This window comes from Hyperolius riggenbachi, chromosome 12 (genome assembly GCF_040937935.1).
Source record: "Hyperolius riggenbachi isolate aHypRig1 chromosome 12, aHypRig1.pri, whole genome shotgun sequence".
NCBI classification, from domain to species: Eukaryota; Metazoa; Chordata; class Amphibia; order Anura; family Hyperoliidae; genus Hyperolius; species Hyperolius riggenbachi.
This window is the reverse complement of record NC_090657.1, coordinates 167,338,095-167,353,062: the sequence shown is the minus strand read 5'-3', so window position 1 is coordinate 167,353,062 and position 14,968 is coordinate 167,338,095. Positions and strand designations below refer to the sequence as shown.

Here is a 14,968-nt window from a genome sequence, read left to right as displayed (position 1 = left end):
TCCTGTGTTGCTCAGGCTGAGTTCAGGGGGTGAACAGTCCCAGCACTCCCATGCACGATCCTCTGTTCCATCCACTCCTTCTCATTTGTCCATTGGTGTTCATTTGTAATATGCATGTCATAGATAGCTTGCTGCCTATGGCATACCCAATATCCGTCCAGTGTTTGGTAAAATCAAGCAGGGTGTGACTTTGTGTTCTACCATGACAACGCAAATATCTGCTAATTTGAAAATGTTAGAAGTGATCATACATTTAACACAGGAACTTTTGGTGCCCAATGCGGAAAGCAGTCCAACAAGGGGTGTAGTATGAACCTAGTCTGAGATGAACCTTCCTGAGTGCAGAGAACATAGAAAAAGTGGAGCTAGTATAGTTGAGGTGACTCAGAGGGAAAACTCTTAGACCAACAACCACTTCCTGCTCATGGCAGTATTAGCTGCAACCACTAATTTGTAACAAGTGGGGGACCAATTCACTACACCAACCGGGTAGATGTAGTAAATTTCTGAGGGCAGAGACAGTAGCAGGAGCAAGCACCATGCCCAAAGCTAAGCGGCTGAAGGTCCTGGAGAGCCAGTCTATATTTTTGTTTCCCGCTGGGTCCCTCATTTCTTACAAACTAGTGGATACAACCAAATTGAATAAACCTTACATTAAAATAAGAACATGAGATTCCAGGAAACTCTTATTTAGGATAAGGTCTGTCGCTGCCGCTTTTTACCTGATCAGATTATTTTTAACTCCAGATCCGGACTAATAACTTGCTGAATTCTTTAGCAAATGTGGCTCTAACTCACAGGCCCAGTGCACACCAAGCGGTTTTTGATGCGATCCGCCGGCCGCATCCGCCTGTCAAACCGATTGGTTAATGTATCTCAATGAGATGGTGCACACCAGCGGTTTGAGGATTGTAGCAAACCACAAACGTGCTTCCTGCTGCACGTTGGCGGTTTGCAGAAGCGTTTCTGCCTCAATGTAAAGCAGGGGTCTCAAACTCAATCTACCTGGGGGGCGCAGGAGGCAAAGTCAGGATGAGGCTGGGCCGCATAAGGGATTTCACAATCAGCAGCTCACGACCTCCCTCTCCCCCCCCCCCCCCCCCGTCCCTTGCATTGATTTTTATTTCAAATTCACCCTGAAGTGAACTATTTTGCCTATTTTACCTTATAGTTCGCTTCAGTGCTCCCATTACAAGTAATCCGCCGTGTCCCCGACGCAAAACGAGGGCTGCAGAGCTCCCAAATCGCCCAAGGGGCAATCTACCGGCATTTCCTGGAAGGGGCAGAGCTTTCAGCTTCAGCTCTGCCCCTCCTGACATCAATCACGGCGCATCGCCGCCTCTGCCTGCCCCTCTCACTCTTCCTTCACAGAGAGGGGCGGGGAGAGGCTGCGATCCGTGCGGCGATTGACGTCAGGAGGGGCAGAGCTGAAGCTGAAAGCTCTGCCCCTTCCAGGAAATGCCGGCGGATTGCCCCCTGGGCGATTTGGGGGCTCTGCAGCCCTCATTTAGCGGCAGGGATGTGGCGGATTACTTGGGAGCACTGAAGCGAACTATAAGGAAGCTTTTGCTGTCGCGGGCCACAAAATATTGTATCGAGGGCCGCAAATGGCCCGCGGGCCGCGAGTTTGAGACCCCTGATGTAAAGGATGTAAAAACGCAAGCCGCTCTGAAAAATGCTACTTCAGAGTGGTTTGCCAGGCATTTTTGTTACAGAAGCTGTTCAGTACAGCTTTTACTGTAACAATTTGTGTAATCTGCTACACAAAAACGCAGCCAAAACCGCTAGGTATGTTTAGAAATCCGCTCTAAACATGCTTAGAATCGCTCTGAAATCTGCTCCCAAAACCGCTAGCGTTTTGCAGATCTGCTAGCGGTTTTGGTGTGCACTGGGCCTAACTGCTGATTTCCGTTCTGTAAGGCGTTAATGTTGACAGATCTTCCTGTCTATACACCTGTTTCTCTGAGCGTTCACAAAATCCACAGAGTTAAAAATTTGGCATGCAGAAAATTGTCCGTCTCACAGCTGGTGTAATCGCTAAGCCTTAATGCAGCCATTCAGATTTCAGTAATGAGTGTATAAATAAGCCCTGCCAATCTGGGGGTGGGATTTTTTTTTAACTTGTTTTTTTTTTTTCACCAAATCCCTTGGAGTAGCTGAAGTGAAATAAATCTATGTCATCTGTGACACGCTTCTCTCTCTCTCTGCTGCTGCTCACCTTTTCATATTATAATTATCGCAGATCGAGTTGTTATTTTTTTCTAAGAAAGTATTTCTACATTGCCTTCCGCAGTTTTGTGCATCGCTAAATTAACCAGAGTAAATCACGCATAAGATGATAATTCAGCGGCTGCTGTTTGCTTAAACACAAAAACAACAATCATCCTTCGTAATTTGCACAAAGGGGAGGGTTCGGGGAGAGAGGAATTAGCCTGACGCTTTTTAGATGTTTTTAACAAGGTAGTACTATTTTTACATGCTTGGACAGTGTTTTTTTCCTATTTTATTTTTATTTGTCTTTAGATCAAGTGAAATGGTGTGAAAGCTGATGTATATCCAGTAGCAGGTGTTCCCTGCGGAGCTGTAGGCTGTTTTTGAGGTGTGGCCATTAATGTATAGAATCTGAATATCCATCACACCATCTGTTATAGGTATGAGTTGTTTCAGCTTAATTACTCCGGCTTCCTATCTGCGGTGGTACACGAATGTGATTGGTAACGGCATGACGGCAAATCCAACGCATCAGCCGGTGACGCTGGTTCGCTCAACTACTTTTACCATTAAAGGGAGATACTGCTTACAATAAGTAAAATAAAAATTGTCATAAACCTACATCTGTGCTGCACAAGTCTTCAGCTAGCAAATAATTTCCAAATCTGACAGTAAGGTCAAATCACTCTTCTTTGCAACCTTGGTGTGACATCACCCTGCAATTCCTGTTCCCTTTGCCATGGCTTACCATTCAACCGACAGACACTGAGGGAATTCTGAAGGCATCCAGCACTGTAGGCAAAGTTGCCTTTTGGATTGGTTGGTGAGTCTGAGTCCACTCACACTGCATTCAATACAATCTGCAATCTCGTCCAGAGATCGGGTAAGCTGCCACCACTTCTCATTTGAGCGAAGAGAAGACGCTATTCTAACTCTAGTTAGTCCTGTAGAAAAAAGTGTTATTGCAACCTAACTAGACATAACAATAACATAACAATAGAAATATTACGGTAATGTTCTCTGCGAAAAGCAGGCTTCTTTGCAAAGGATATTCAGAACAAGCGCTTAGGGCTTGTTTCCACTGTTGCGACGCGATTTCGCCGGCATTCCGACGCTTGTAAAAACGCATGCGGATGCGTTTCCGCATGCATTTTTACCCGCGATTTCGCGTGCGATTTCGCATGGCAGGGTGCCATGCGAAATTAACCATGACAATGCCAGGGCAAAATAAAATTGAAAAAGGTGCGAAATCGCACGCGAAATCGCGGGTAAAAACGCATGTAACAAACGCATGCGTTTTTACTATTAAATACATTAGCGGCGATTCGCATGCATTCCACTCGCAGGCGAATTCGTTGGCTCTTTTGTGCGTTTTTTTACCGCTGAAAAAAACGCACCTCAACAACGCTACAGTGGAAACAGGCCCATCCACTTGCATTACATGTGCGAATCTGCATGCGTTGGACGCATGCAGATTCGCAATAGTGGGAACGAGCCCTTAGACTAAAATGGATTATCCATTTATTTCATAATGAAATAATGCAAAAAGTTATTACAGAAAGTTGTCAAAAACATCTAACAAAATAATGAGATTTGATATAGCAAAATATTGTGAATTAATGTAGAAATGAAAACTGAATAAAGTCTGAGCAGTTTATGGAATTACTGTGTCTTTTGCAATGATAAATCCAAGAATGTTGGTAGAAAGTTATTTGTAAAAAGGCCATAGATAAGCCTTGGTCCAAATGGGCTAGCAGACAGGGCCGGATTTGTACTCTTTACCGTCCAAGGCCAATGTCACCAGCCGCCCCCCTTCAGTATGGGTAGCGAGATGACCCCTCCCCCCTCCTTCCAGTATAGATCGCAAGATGACCCCTCCCCTTCCCTCCAATATAAACCAGATGACCCTCCCCCTTCTCTCTAGTATAGCTAGCCTGATGACCCCATCCCAGTATAGGTAGCCAGATGACCCCTCCCCCCTTCCCTAAAGTATAGGTAACCAGATGACCCCTACCCCCTTTCCCTCCAAGTATAGGTAGCCAGATGGCTCCTCCCCCTTTCCCTCCAAGTATAGGTAGCCAGATGACCCCCCTAATCCCTCCATTTTCAAACCCCCCTCCCCCTTTAGTATAGGTAGCCAGCTCGCCTTCAGTATAGGTAGCAGCCATCAGTGTCACTCATTTCTCCACTCGTCTCCAGTGCAGAAGCTTCCTCTTCCTTTCAGTCTCCAAAGCCACTGTCAGGCACTCTCCTGATCTCCCTGCATTACAGCATTTGCAAGCTTGCAAATGCTGCACCACTTTAGACTGCTGCTTTGGTGTCCTTGCTCCTGTGGTGCCCTAGGCCGTGACCTAGGTGGCCTTCGCCTAAATCCAGCCCTGCTAGCAGATGGATCTGAGTGTTCAGACTTTTTAACAACCTCTCTCTTGGGAAGGAGTATGTAATGAGAGATGGGCAAACTTGGCCCTCTGATCCAGTTCGTCCCCTCTCATTGGAGTAAGAAAGAGATATGCAATATCTGGAAATGTCATATCTCCGTGGCAATACATTAGATAGTAATTGTGATAACAACAATGGATTCCTACACCATGTGTTTATTTTAAACCAATTTACTCGGTGCAGGTTCCCTTTAAGGTCAGGGCTGGTTCTAGTACCAGTGGGGCCCCAGGGCAAAATTAACCCGGGGGCCCTCCAACAGACACCCCCCCCCCCCCCCGACCAAAAAGCACCAATAGGGACCCATTGTAGCAGCCAAATTTCCCTCCTGGGCCCTTTGGCAATGCGGCATCTCATCTACTCATCAGCACAGGTGAGACACTACTCTTCCAAAGACTCTGCAGAGGCCCCTGGGAGGAACAATTAAGGGAGGATACACCTTGGGGGCCCCTACAAGCTCTAGATCCCTGGGGCAATTGCCCCCTTTGCCTCTATGGTAACGCCGGCCCTGTTTAAGGTGCCCACTAACGGTATTTAAACAAATGCAATCAGATTGTCAGAAAATAAACCTTGTTAATTCCCTAAATTGACTGTGTGAATCATTCTGATGGTGACGATTGAGGACGAACAATCATTCTATCAAACCTGTCGATTCGAATATTGGATCAGTTATTTGACATTTGGGCGCCTGAGGCTACCAATAAAATTGAAGCTATGAAAGCTATAGCAGGAGCGGAGCCAAAATGCAGCTAATCGGGATTATGCGGCAGGGTTAAGGTTAGGCGCTATGGGGGTGAAGGGGAATTAAGGGTTAGGCACCTCTAGGGGTGGGTCGGGGGGAGGGGGCAGTTAAGGGTTAGGCATTAGTAGAGGGTGCATTAAGGGTTAGGCATCAGTAGAAGGAGGGTTCTGTTTGAGAGTAGGGTTAGATTTGGTCAAAGCAAAATATCAGTAAAGAATACAGATATTTTACTATGGCAATTTTGTAGTAGAATATTGGTAATTATACCGATATTCCACTAGTAGCAGTCTTTTGCACCCTTTATTCCAAGTGCCTTTTTTACATGTTAAAGGAGTGATGGGGACAGTAGTGATAAACATATATAATCCATAGTTACATAGTTATTTGGGTTAAAAAAAGACACATGTCCATCGTGTTCAAGCAGAAAATATAGTACATCAGCCTGCACCCTCACATATCCCTGTTGATCCAGAGGAAGGTGAAAACCCTTATAAGGATTGTCCAATTCGCCCCAAAAGGGAAAAAAATTATTTCCAACTCCAGATGGCAATCAGATAAAACCCCTGGATCAACACCACTGGGCATTGCCTAGTAATTATAGCCATGGATGTCTTTCAACGCAAGGAAAGCATCTTAGCCCCTTTAACCACTTGCCGACCGCCCACTACCTATGGGCGGCGGCAAAGTGGCACCCCCAGGACCGCGTAACGCCGATCGGCAGCAGATCCTGGGAGACTGAATAGCCGGAGATCGCGTGCAGATCGCGTGCACATCCGTCGGCATTAGGCTCCGTCCACCCGTGATGTCAACCCGCTGGCCAATTAGCAGCGCCGACGGGTTGTTAACCCCCGATCTGCCACATACAAAGTGTATAATACACTTTGTTACGCTAACAAAGTGTATTATACAGGCTGCCTCCTGCCCTGGTGGTCCCAGTGATCGAGGGACCAACAGGGCAGGAGGCAGCCCTTGTAATAATTCCACAAGCACACTGATCCTGCCCCCCCGCCCCCTGATCGCCCACAGCACCCCTCCAACCCCCCCTGATTACCCCCTCAGACCCCTGTTTGCAGCCAATCACCCCCTAATCACCCATCAATCACTCCATGTCACTATCTGTCAACGTTATATTTTAGATTACATCCTAAACTGACCCCCCCCTCTGTGTACTGTATACATCTATTGTCCCCTGTAATCACCCAGAGATCACCTGTCAATCACCCATCAATCATCCCCTGTCACCACCTGTCACTGCCACCCATCAGATCAGACCCTAACCTGCCCCTTATGGGCACCTGATCACCCGCCCACACCCTCAGATCGCCCGCAGACCCGCCCTTAGATCACCTCCCAAGTGCATTGTTTACATCTGTTCTCCCCTCTAATCACCCACTGATCACCCATCAATCACCCCGTCACCACCTGTCACTGCTACCCATCAGATCAGACCCTAATCTGCCCCTTGCCGGCACCCAAACACCCGCCCACACCCTCAGATCGCCTTTAGACCCCACCTGATCACCTCCACAGTGCATTGCTTGCATCTATTCCCCCCTCTAATCACACCCTGAGACACCCATCAATCAACTCCTGTCACCATCTGTCACCCCCTAGCACACCTACCCATCAGATCAGGCCCTAATTTGCCCCGTATGGGCTCCTGATCACTTGGCCAAACCCTCAGATCCCCCTCAGACCCCCTTCCGATCACCTCCCCAGTGCATTGATTGCATCTATTCTCCCCTCTAATCACCCCCTGAGACACCCATCAATCACCTCCTGTCACCACCTGTCACACCCTAGCACTCCTATCCATCAGATCAGGCCCTAATCTGCCCCCTGCGGCCTCCTGATCACCCGACCAAACCCTCACCCGCCCCACCGCTTTGACAGAATTTTTTTTTCTGATCACTGCTGGTCTCTACGACTTAATTGTGGCTGAGACCAATTGTTATGCCACACAATACGCAACCGCCAATCCAATAAGCTACCATGCCCAGCCTTTTTGGTGGAAACCACTCCAAATTTCCGAACGTAACATTTTTTGGGCCTTCTCCTTAACATGGGTCTAGTTAAAAAGAAAGTATTGCGGTCTTATTGGTCTACGCACCTAATACATCACATGTCCATGTTCTCTGCTGCTATGTCCAGGTCACGATTTGAGAACATCCTGTGCTTCCTGCACTTCAGTGCCAATACAACCTGTCATCTAAGAGGCCACCCTGCTTATGACCGGTTCCACAAAATTCAGCCCCTCATAGACCACTTGTCATCAAAATTTGCAGATGCTTATACCCCTGAACAGTCATTTTAAGGCATTTGGTTTCCAGACTAATCCTCATGGTTTAGGGCCCCTAAAATGCCAGGGCAGTATAGGAACCCCACAAGTGACCCCATTTTGGAAAGAAGACACCCCAAGGTATTCCATTAGGTGTATGATGAGTTCATAGAAGATTTTATTTTTTGTCACAAGTTTGTGGAAAATGACACTTTGTGAAAAAAAAACAATAAAAATCAATTTCCGCTAACTTGTGACAAAAAAATAAAATCTTCTATGAACTTACCATACTCCTAATGGAATACTTTGGGGTGTCTTCTTTCTAAAATGGGGTTCCTAAACTGTGTTCCCTGGCATTTTAGGGGCCCTAAATCGTAAGGAGTAGTCTGGAAACCAAACGCCTCAAAATGACCTGTGAAATCCTAAAGGTACTCATAGGACGTTGGGCCCCTTAGCGCACATAGGCTGCAAAAAAGTGTCACACGTGGTATCGCCGTACTCAGGAGAAGTAGTATAATGTATTTTTACACATACCCATGCTGGGTGGGAGAAATATCTCTGCAAATGGACAATTGTGTATAAAAAAAACCTCATTTACAGAGATATTTCTCCCACCCAGTATTTGTAAAAATACACCCCAAAACACATTATACTATTTCTCCTGAGTACGTCGATACCACATGTGTGACACTTTTTTGCAACCTAGGTGCGCTAAGGGGCCCAAAGTCCTATGAGCACCTTTAGGCTTTACAGGGGTGCTTACAATTTAGCACTCCCCAAAATGCCAGGACAGTAAACACACAAATGACCCCATTTTGGAAAGTAGGCACCCCAAATTATTCAGAGAGGGGCATGGTGAGTCCGTGGCAGATTTCATTTTTTTGTCACAAGTTAGCAGAAATGAAAACTTTTTTTAAATCTTTTTTTTTGTCACAAAGTGTCATTTTCCGCTAACTTGTGACAAAAAATAAAATCTTCTATGAACTCACCATGCCTCTTAGTGAATACTTTGGGATGTCTTCTTTCCAAAATGGGGTAATTTGGGGGTATTTATACTATCCTGGAATTCTAGCACCTCATGAAACATGACAGGTGCTCAGAAAAGTCAGAGATGTTTCAAAATGGGAAAATTCACTTTTTTGCACCATAGTTTGTAAACGCTATAACTTTTACCCAAACCAATAAATATACACTTATTGGATTTTTTTTTTTATCAAAGACATGTAGCACAATAATTTTGGACAAAATGTATATAGAAATTTTACTTTATTTGAAAAATGTCAGCACAGAACGTTAAAATTTTTTTTTTTTTTTTGACAAAATTCATATTTTTTGATAAATATAAAAAAACCTAATAATCACAGCAGCAATCAAATAGCACCAAAAGAAAGCTGTATTAGTGACAAGAAAAGGAGGTAAAATTCATTTAGATAGTAGGATGTATGACAGAGCAATAAACCGTTAAAGCTACAGTGGTCTGGATGGGAAAAAAGTGTCTGGTCCTTAAGTGGTTTTATGACTGCAGTCCTTAAGTGGTTAAAGGATACCCGAAGTGACATGTGACATGATGAGATAGACATGTGTATGTATAGTGCCTAGCACACAAATAACTATGCTGTGTTCCTTTTTTTCTTTCTCTGACTGAAAGAGTTAAATATCAGGTATGTAAGTGGCTGACAGTGTGACCCCCACTGATAAGAAATTCCAACTATAAAACACTTTTCTAGCAGAAAATGGCTTCTGAGAGTAAGAAAGTGATAAAAAGGGGAATTTCTTATCAGTGAGGGTCACACTAGTCACTACCTGTCTGAGTCAGGACTGAGTCAGCCACTTACATATCTGATATTTAACTCTTTCAGGCAGAGAAAGAAAAAAAGGAACACAGCATAGTTATTTGTGTGCTAGGCACTGTACATACACATGTCTATCTCATCATGTCACATGTCACCTTGGGTATCTTTTAACCTCTAGCCGACCGAGTCACGCAGATGGGTGCGACCGCGGCAGAAGCCCCAGAACCACCTAATGCCAATTGCCGTAAAAGTCCTGAGGTGGGGATTTGCAGGAGATCGCACACGCCGCTGCGGACGCATCCCCGCTTGGATGACAGAGCTCTGCTCCTTCATCAGTCTCCCAGCGGCGATCGCTGATAGGAGACTGTTAGACGTTGAAACCGCCATCTATTTATTCTGTACAGCGCTGCGATCCCCCTGGGACGCAGGAGAGCAATCCGCTCTCATTGGCTGAAGCCTATGACAGCAGATCGCTGTCATAGGCTGGCGACAGGAGGGTGGGAGGGAGGGTTATTAAATAAATAAAAAAAAATGTGTTATTTATTTAAAAATAAATAGAAAAAATATTTATATATATAAAAAAACATCCCGGGAGCGATCATAGCCCACCAACAGAAAGCTCTGTTGGTGGGCAGAAAAGGGGGGAGATCACTTGTGTGCACAGTTGTATGGCCCTGCAGCAAGGCTTTAAAGCTGCAGTGGCCTATTTTGTAAAAAATGGCCTGGTCACTAGAGGGGTTTAAGCCCGCTGTCCATAAGTGGTTAAAACGCAGATATAGAATTTGCCATAACTACTTCCTGTGGCAATGCATTCCACATTTTAATCACTCTTACTGTAAAGAACTCTTTCCTAAATAAATGGCTATAACATTTTTCCTCCATGCACAGATCATGTCCCCTAGTCCTTTGTAAAAACCTAGTGACAAAAAGCTAATCCGCCAAGCTTTTCTCTTGCCTTATGATGTATTTGTACATGTTAATTAGACCTCCTCTAAGGCGCCTTTTCTCCAGACTAAATAAACCCAGATTATCTAATCTTTCTTGGTAAGTGAGACCTTCCATCCTTAATATCTATTTTGTTGTTTGTCTCTGCACCTGCTCTAAAACTGCAATATCTTTCCTGTAATGTGGTGCCCAGAAATTAATTCCATATTCCAGATGTGGCCTTACTAGAGAGTTGAAAAGGGGCAATATCATGCTGGCATCTCAAGTTTTTATTTCCCTTTTAATGCATTCCAACATTTTATTTGCTTTAGCTGCAGCGGCTTGGCATTGAACATGATTATTTAACTTGGTGTCGATGAATCAATCCTGGCAGATTTATTGATCTGGCTGCCTTTCTGTGAATGACAATTGACCTCTTTGGGGTATATAATGTTCACCTTGTTCACTATCTCAGTAATACTTTGACACATAAACTTTTCTATTTTTTATGGAAGTGGCTTTTTATAAACCAAAAACACACGTGTGTGTGTGATCTCTTACCGTGCCAATCAGCTTTGGATAAGGGCCAGGTAGCTCCTCTTGAAGAATAAAAGTAGCAATAACCAAATCTCTCTTGTGCCGTGAGTGACCCTATAAAAGGAAAGAAAGAGTGACTGACTATATATGAGAACTCACACCCATATAACACCACACACTGTATGCAAAGTCTCCCTCTTTCGTTAGTACTCTGCCGCTCTAGAACTCTCTCTTTCTCTCTCCGGAGCTCTCACTCTCTCCAGATCACTGATGAATGATGTTGCCGTAGACTGACATTTAATTGCTGAAATGATTGTTCATGAACGCTTTGGCTGACATTATGTACAGCATACTACTGTCTTCTATGGCCAGCACACAAGCAACTAACAGCAGGTTAATAGCAAGGTGAATTGTACTCCTGATATTGTTTATTGGTCTTTGTGGACCACGGTTACTGTATCTATGTGCTATTTCAACAACCTTTCTAGAGATAGCAAAATGTAACAATATCAATATAAACAGTTATGGTAACATTCTCTCTGAAAGGCAACATTCTTTGCAGAGGATATTCCGAACAAGCACTTATGGTACCCATACACGGTAAAATAAAAACGTTCAATTTCCAGTTTTTTCGACCAAAAACTCGAATTGAATGAAAGTTGAAAATAATCTTTGTTTTTATTTTTTATATCAAGAAAAATGAACAATTATAAAATTTTTCTATAAAAACCCTATCAGACGTTGGAAAAATCTTTATAGTCGATCTAACGGAATAATCAAACTAAATTATCTAATCGAGAAAAAATGAAAAATTGTACGATGTATGGGCACCTTAAAACTGACCTTTAGACAACCCATTTTGAATCGTTTATTTGATAATAAAATAAATTCATAAAAGATTACATAAAAATGGCAAAAAAAATGTATGGACAGTTGCACTGAACAGACTGATATAGCAAAATAATGGGAATAATTAGTGGAAAGAATATCTATATATAAAGTCTGAGCAGTCTATGCAATGTCAGCGCTGCGTAATATGTTGGCGCTTTATAAATACAATAAATAATAATAATAATAATAATGTCTATGTCCTCTGGGAATTGTAAATCCAAATAGAAAGTTCTGTGGTTCATAGTCCAAAGTAATGCCTAGGTCCAGATGGACATGCAGAAGGATCTGTGATGAAATGGATCAGCATTAAAGGACTCTGAAAGCCTGTGTGTCCATACTGTAAACCCTCTCTCTGCTGGGGGTGGAGAGGGTAATGAGAGATGGGCAGATTCTGTCATCTGCCCCCGTTCTGCCCCTCTCATTAGAGAAGAAAGATTTATGGAATATCTGAAAATATAGTATCTCTGCAGCAGTTCATCAGACCGTGCAGATGATGATAACTGTGTATTCCTCATGTTCTCTGGTGCTCATAGATTTCAAACATGCGTCAATTATTATATTGTATTTCAGAGAAAACCAGTGTAAGGATCTGCACATGCAGATCGTTATCAAGACAAGGCAGGAACAGGAGATCACTTGCAAGAAAATACTGAGGTCTGCACAGGCTGGATTTGAAGGTGAAAATGTGTTTATTGCACAAGAGAGCAAATTACATTTCTACACACACATAACGATATGCATACAATTGTACCATCAGAAACACGGAGTACCGACTAAAAACCTTGATTAACTAACTTAACTAATATTTACAACCACAAATATGCAAGAACATGGATCACTCAATATATATAAAAGCAACACACAGGAACACGGATCACATAATATATACATACTGGCAAATATGCAAGATCAATGATTATGCAATATATATCTACAGAACGTATAAACAAAATCAGCACACAGGGAAATTGTCAGACAGGCCAAGATTAATAATCAGTATTTCTAGAATTATACAGACAATGAGCAAGACAATAGTCAGACAAAGCATGAAATCTTAACGAGGAGGTCAAAGCAAATTACAGGAGGTAATGAGCTAGGAATAAGAAATAAGGTACAAGGGTAGGTGACCAGAACACAAGGCCTACTAGCATAAAATGATCTACCAATTTACTTATGCCAGAAGCAGCCTTAAATACTTCACAATGGTCAGGTGACTGTTCAGAATGTTAAGAATTCCATTTGCAGGTAAGCTAAAGAACTGCAGAGTTCCCAATATGAGGTGAGACATCTGCTGGTGAATAGCGGATTATGTACCCCATGTTTGTTTCTTACTTTGTACAGCACCACAGAATATGTTGGCGCTTTATAAATAGAGATGGCCCGAACGGTTCGCTGGTGAGCGGTTCCAGGCGAACTTTAGGTGGTTCGCATTCACCGGCGAAGGCAAACTTTTGCGAAATTTAGATTCGCCCCCATAATGCTCCATTGAACAGAACCTTGACCCTCTACATCACAGTCAGCAGGCACATTGTCACCAATCAGACTACACTCACTCCTGGAGCCCCACCCCCCTTATAAAAGGCAAGGTTCTCCTGTTGTTTTACTCACTCGTCTGCCTACAGTAATTAGTTAAGGGACAGCTGCTGCTGACAGACTCTGCTAGGGAGAGTTTAGTTAGGCTCTTGTAGGCTTGTTCCTAGCTGATTGTTATTCGTCATGAATTCCAGGGAATTGTAATATTTCAAAAGACAGCTTACATACCTTGGTTGGGAATTGAACCCAGGTCTGAGTGCGTGGTAGGTAGCTCACTTCACGACTATACCACCACCAACACTACATGCTGAAGTCAGCCTAGCATGTACCATTATGATATATCCAAGAGAAAATTGCTTAAGGATTTGTAGTATGTCAAAAACTAACTCACTTTGGCCAGGACTAGAACCCAGGCCTACCGCTCTGTAGGCTCCTATCCTAACCATTATACCACCAACACAACACACTACAATGCTACATGCTGAAGCCAGCCTAGCATGTAACAATATGATATATCCAAGAGAAAATTGCTTAAGGATTTGTAGTATGTCAAACGCTAACTCACATTGGCCAGAAACAGAACCCAGGCCTACCGCTCTGTAGGCTGCTATCCTAACCATTATACCACTAACACTACATGCTGAAACTTCTTGGAGCAGACTTACTTCCTCCCTCCAAAAGACACACATCCCCATAAAATCATTCAACAGCAACTGCATGCACAGTCTTTGTGGTACACAGTCTTTATGGCACAATTGGTTAGCTTGTTTGGCTGTTAACTGAAAGGTTGGTGGTTCAAGCCCACCGAGGCATGGCCTTGCCTTTTGTGTTCAACAGTTGTCTGAAGAGAACCCCAGATAGCCATGTAGATTCATCTCTCTCTCTCTCTAGTAGGGATGGTCACCGCTTTCCGCGGAATTGTATTTTCCGCAATTTTGGGCGGAAATTGGTCATTCCAATCCATTTGGTCGGAACGGAATTGCTTTTTCAATCCGGCGGAATTCCGAAATTGCCTGTGAAATTCTGCTGGTATCCGTTGATGGTTTTAAGCTGAAAATTCACTTCAATGGCATCAAGTCCTAGAGAGAGAGAGAGAGAGCTCATTTTTCTCTTGGGTATATCACAATGGTACATGCTAGGCTACCTTCAGCATGTAGCATTGTAGTGTGTTGTGTTGGTGGTATAATGGTTAGGATAGCAGCCTACAGAGCGGTAGGCCTGGGTTCTATTCCTGGGTGAGTTGGCTTTTGACATACTACAAATCCTTAATCAAGCTAATTTTTCTCTTGGATATATAATAATAGTACATGCTAGGCTGGCTTCAGCATGTAGTGTTGGTGGTGGTATAGTGGTGAAGAGAGCTACCTACCATGCACTCAGACCTAGGTTCAATTCCCGGCCAAGGTATGTAAGCTGGCTTTTGAAATACTACAATTCCCTGGAAGACAAGACCCTCCTCCCTCTGGGAGGAGGGAGAGAGGGGTTACACTTCCTGATGTTGTAAAGTAGTGTAGGCTGCTTTGTAGTAAATCCAGATTTTTTTCTGGGACTTTTGATGTGTATTTTACTCAACCATGTCTTCCTCCAGGTATTAGACCCCTTGAAACATCGTTTCTATCATTT

The 14,968-nt window shown here is 43.6% G+C and overlaps 1 protein-coding gene across 5 annotated transcripts in view; it reads right to left on the bottom strand.

The window, feature by feature from the left end:
* LOC137542432 (cadherin-like protein 26) overlaps positions 1 to 14,968 on the bottom strand; it is a 604,516-nt gene that overhangs the window by 316,351 nt on the left and 273,197 nt on the right. For all 5 annotated transcript variants that reach the window (XM_068264331.1, XM_068264330.1, XM_068264332.1 and 2 more), the window contains one exon: positions 10,946 to 11,035. In XM_068264331.1, coding sequence (XP_068120432.1) covers positions 10,946 to 11,035 — 90 coding nt within the window. The remainder of the gene's footprint in view (positions 1 to 10,945; positions 11,036 to 14,968) is intronic.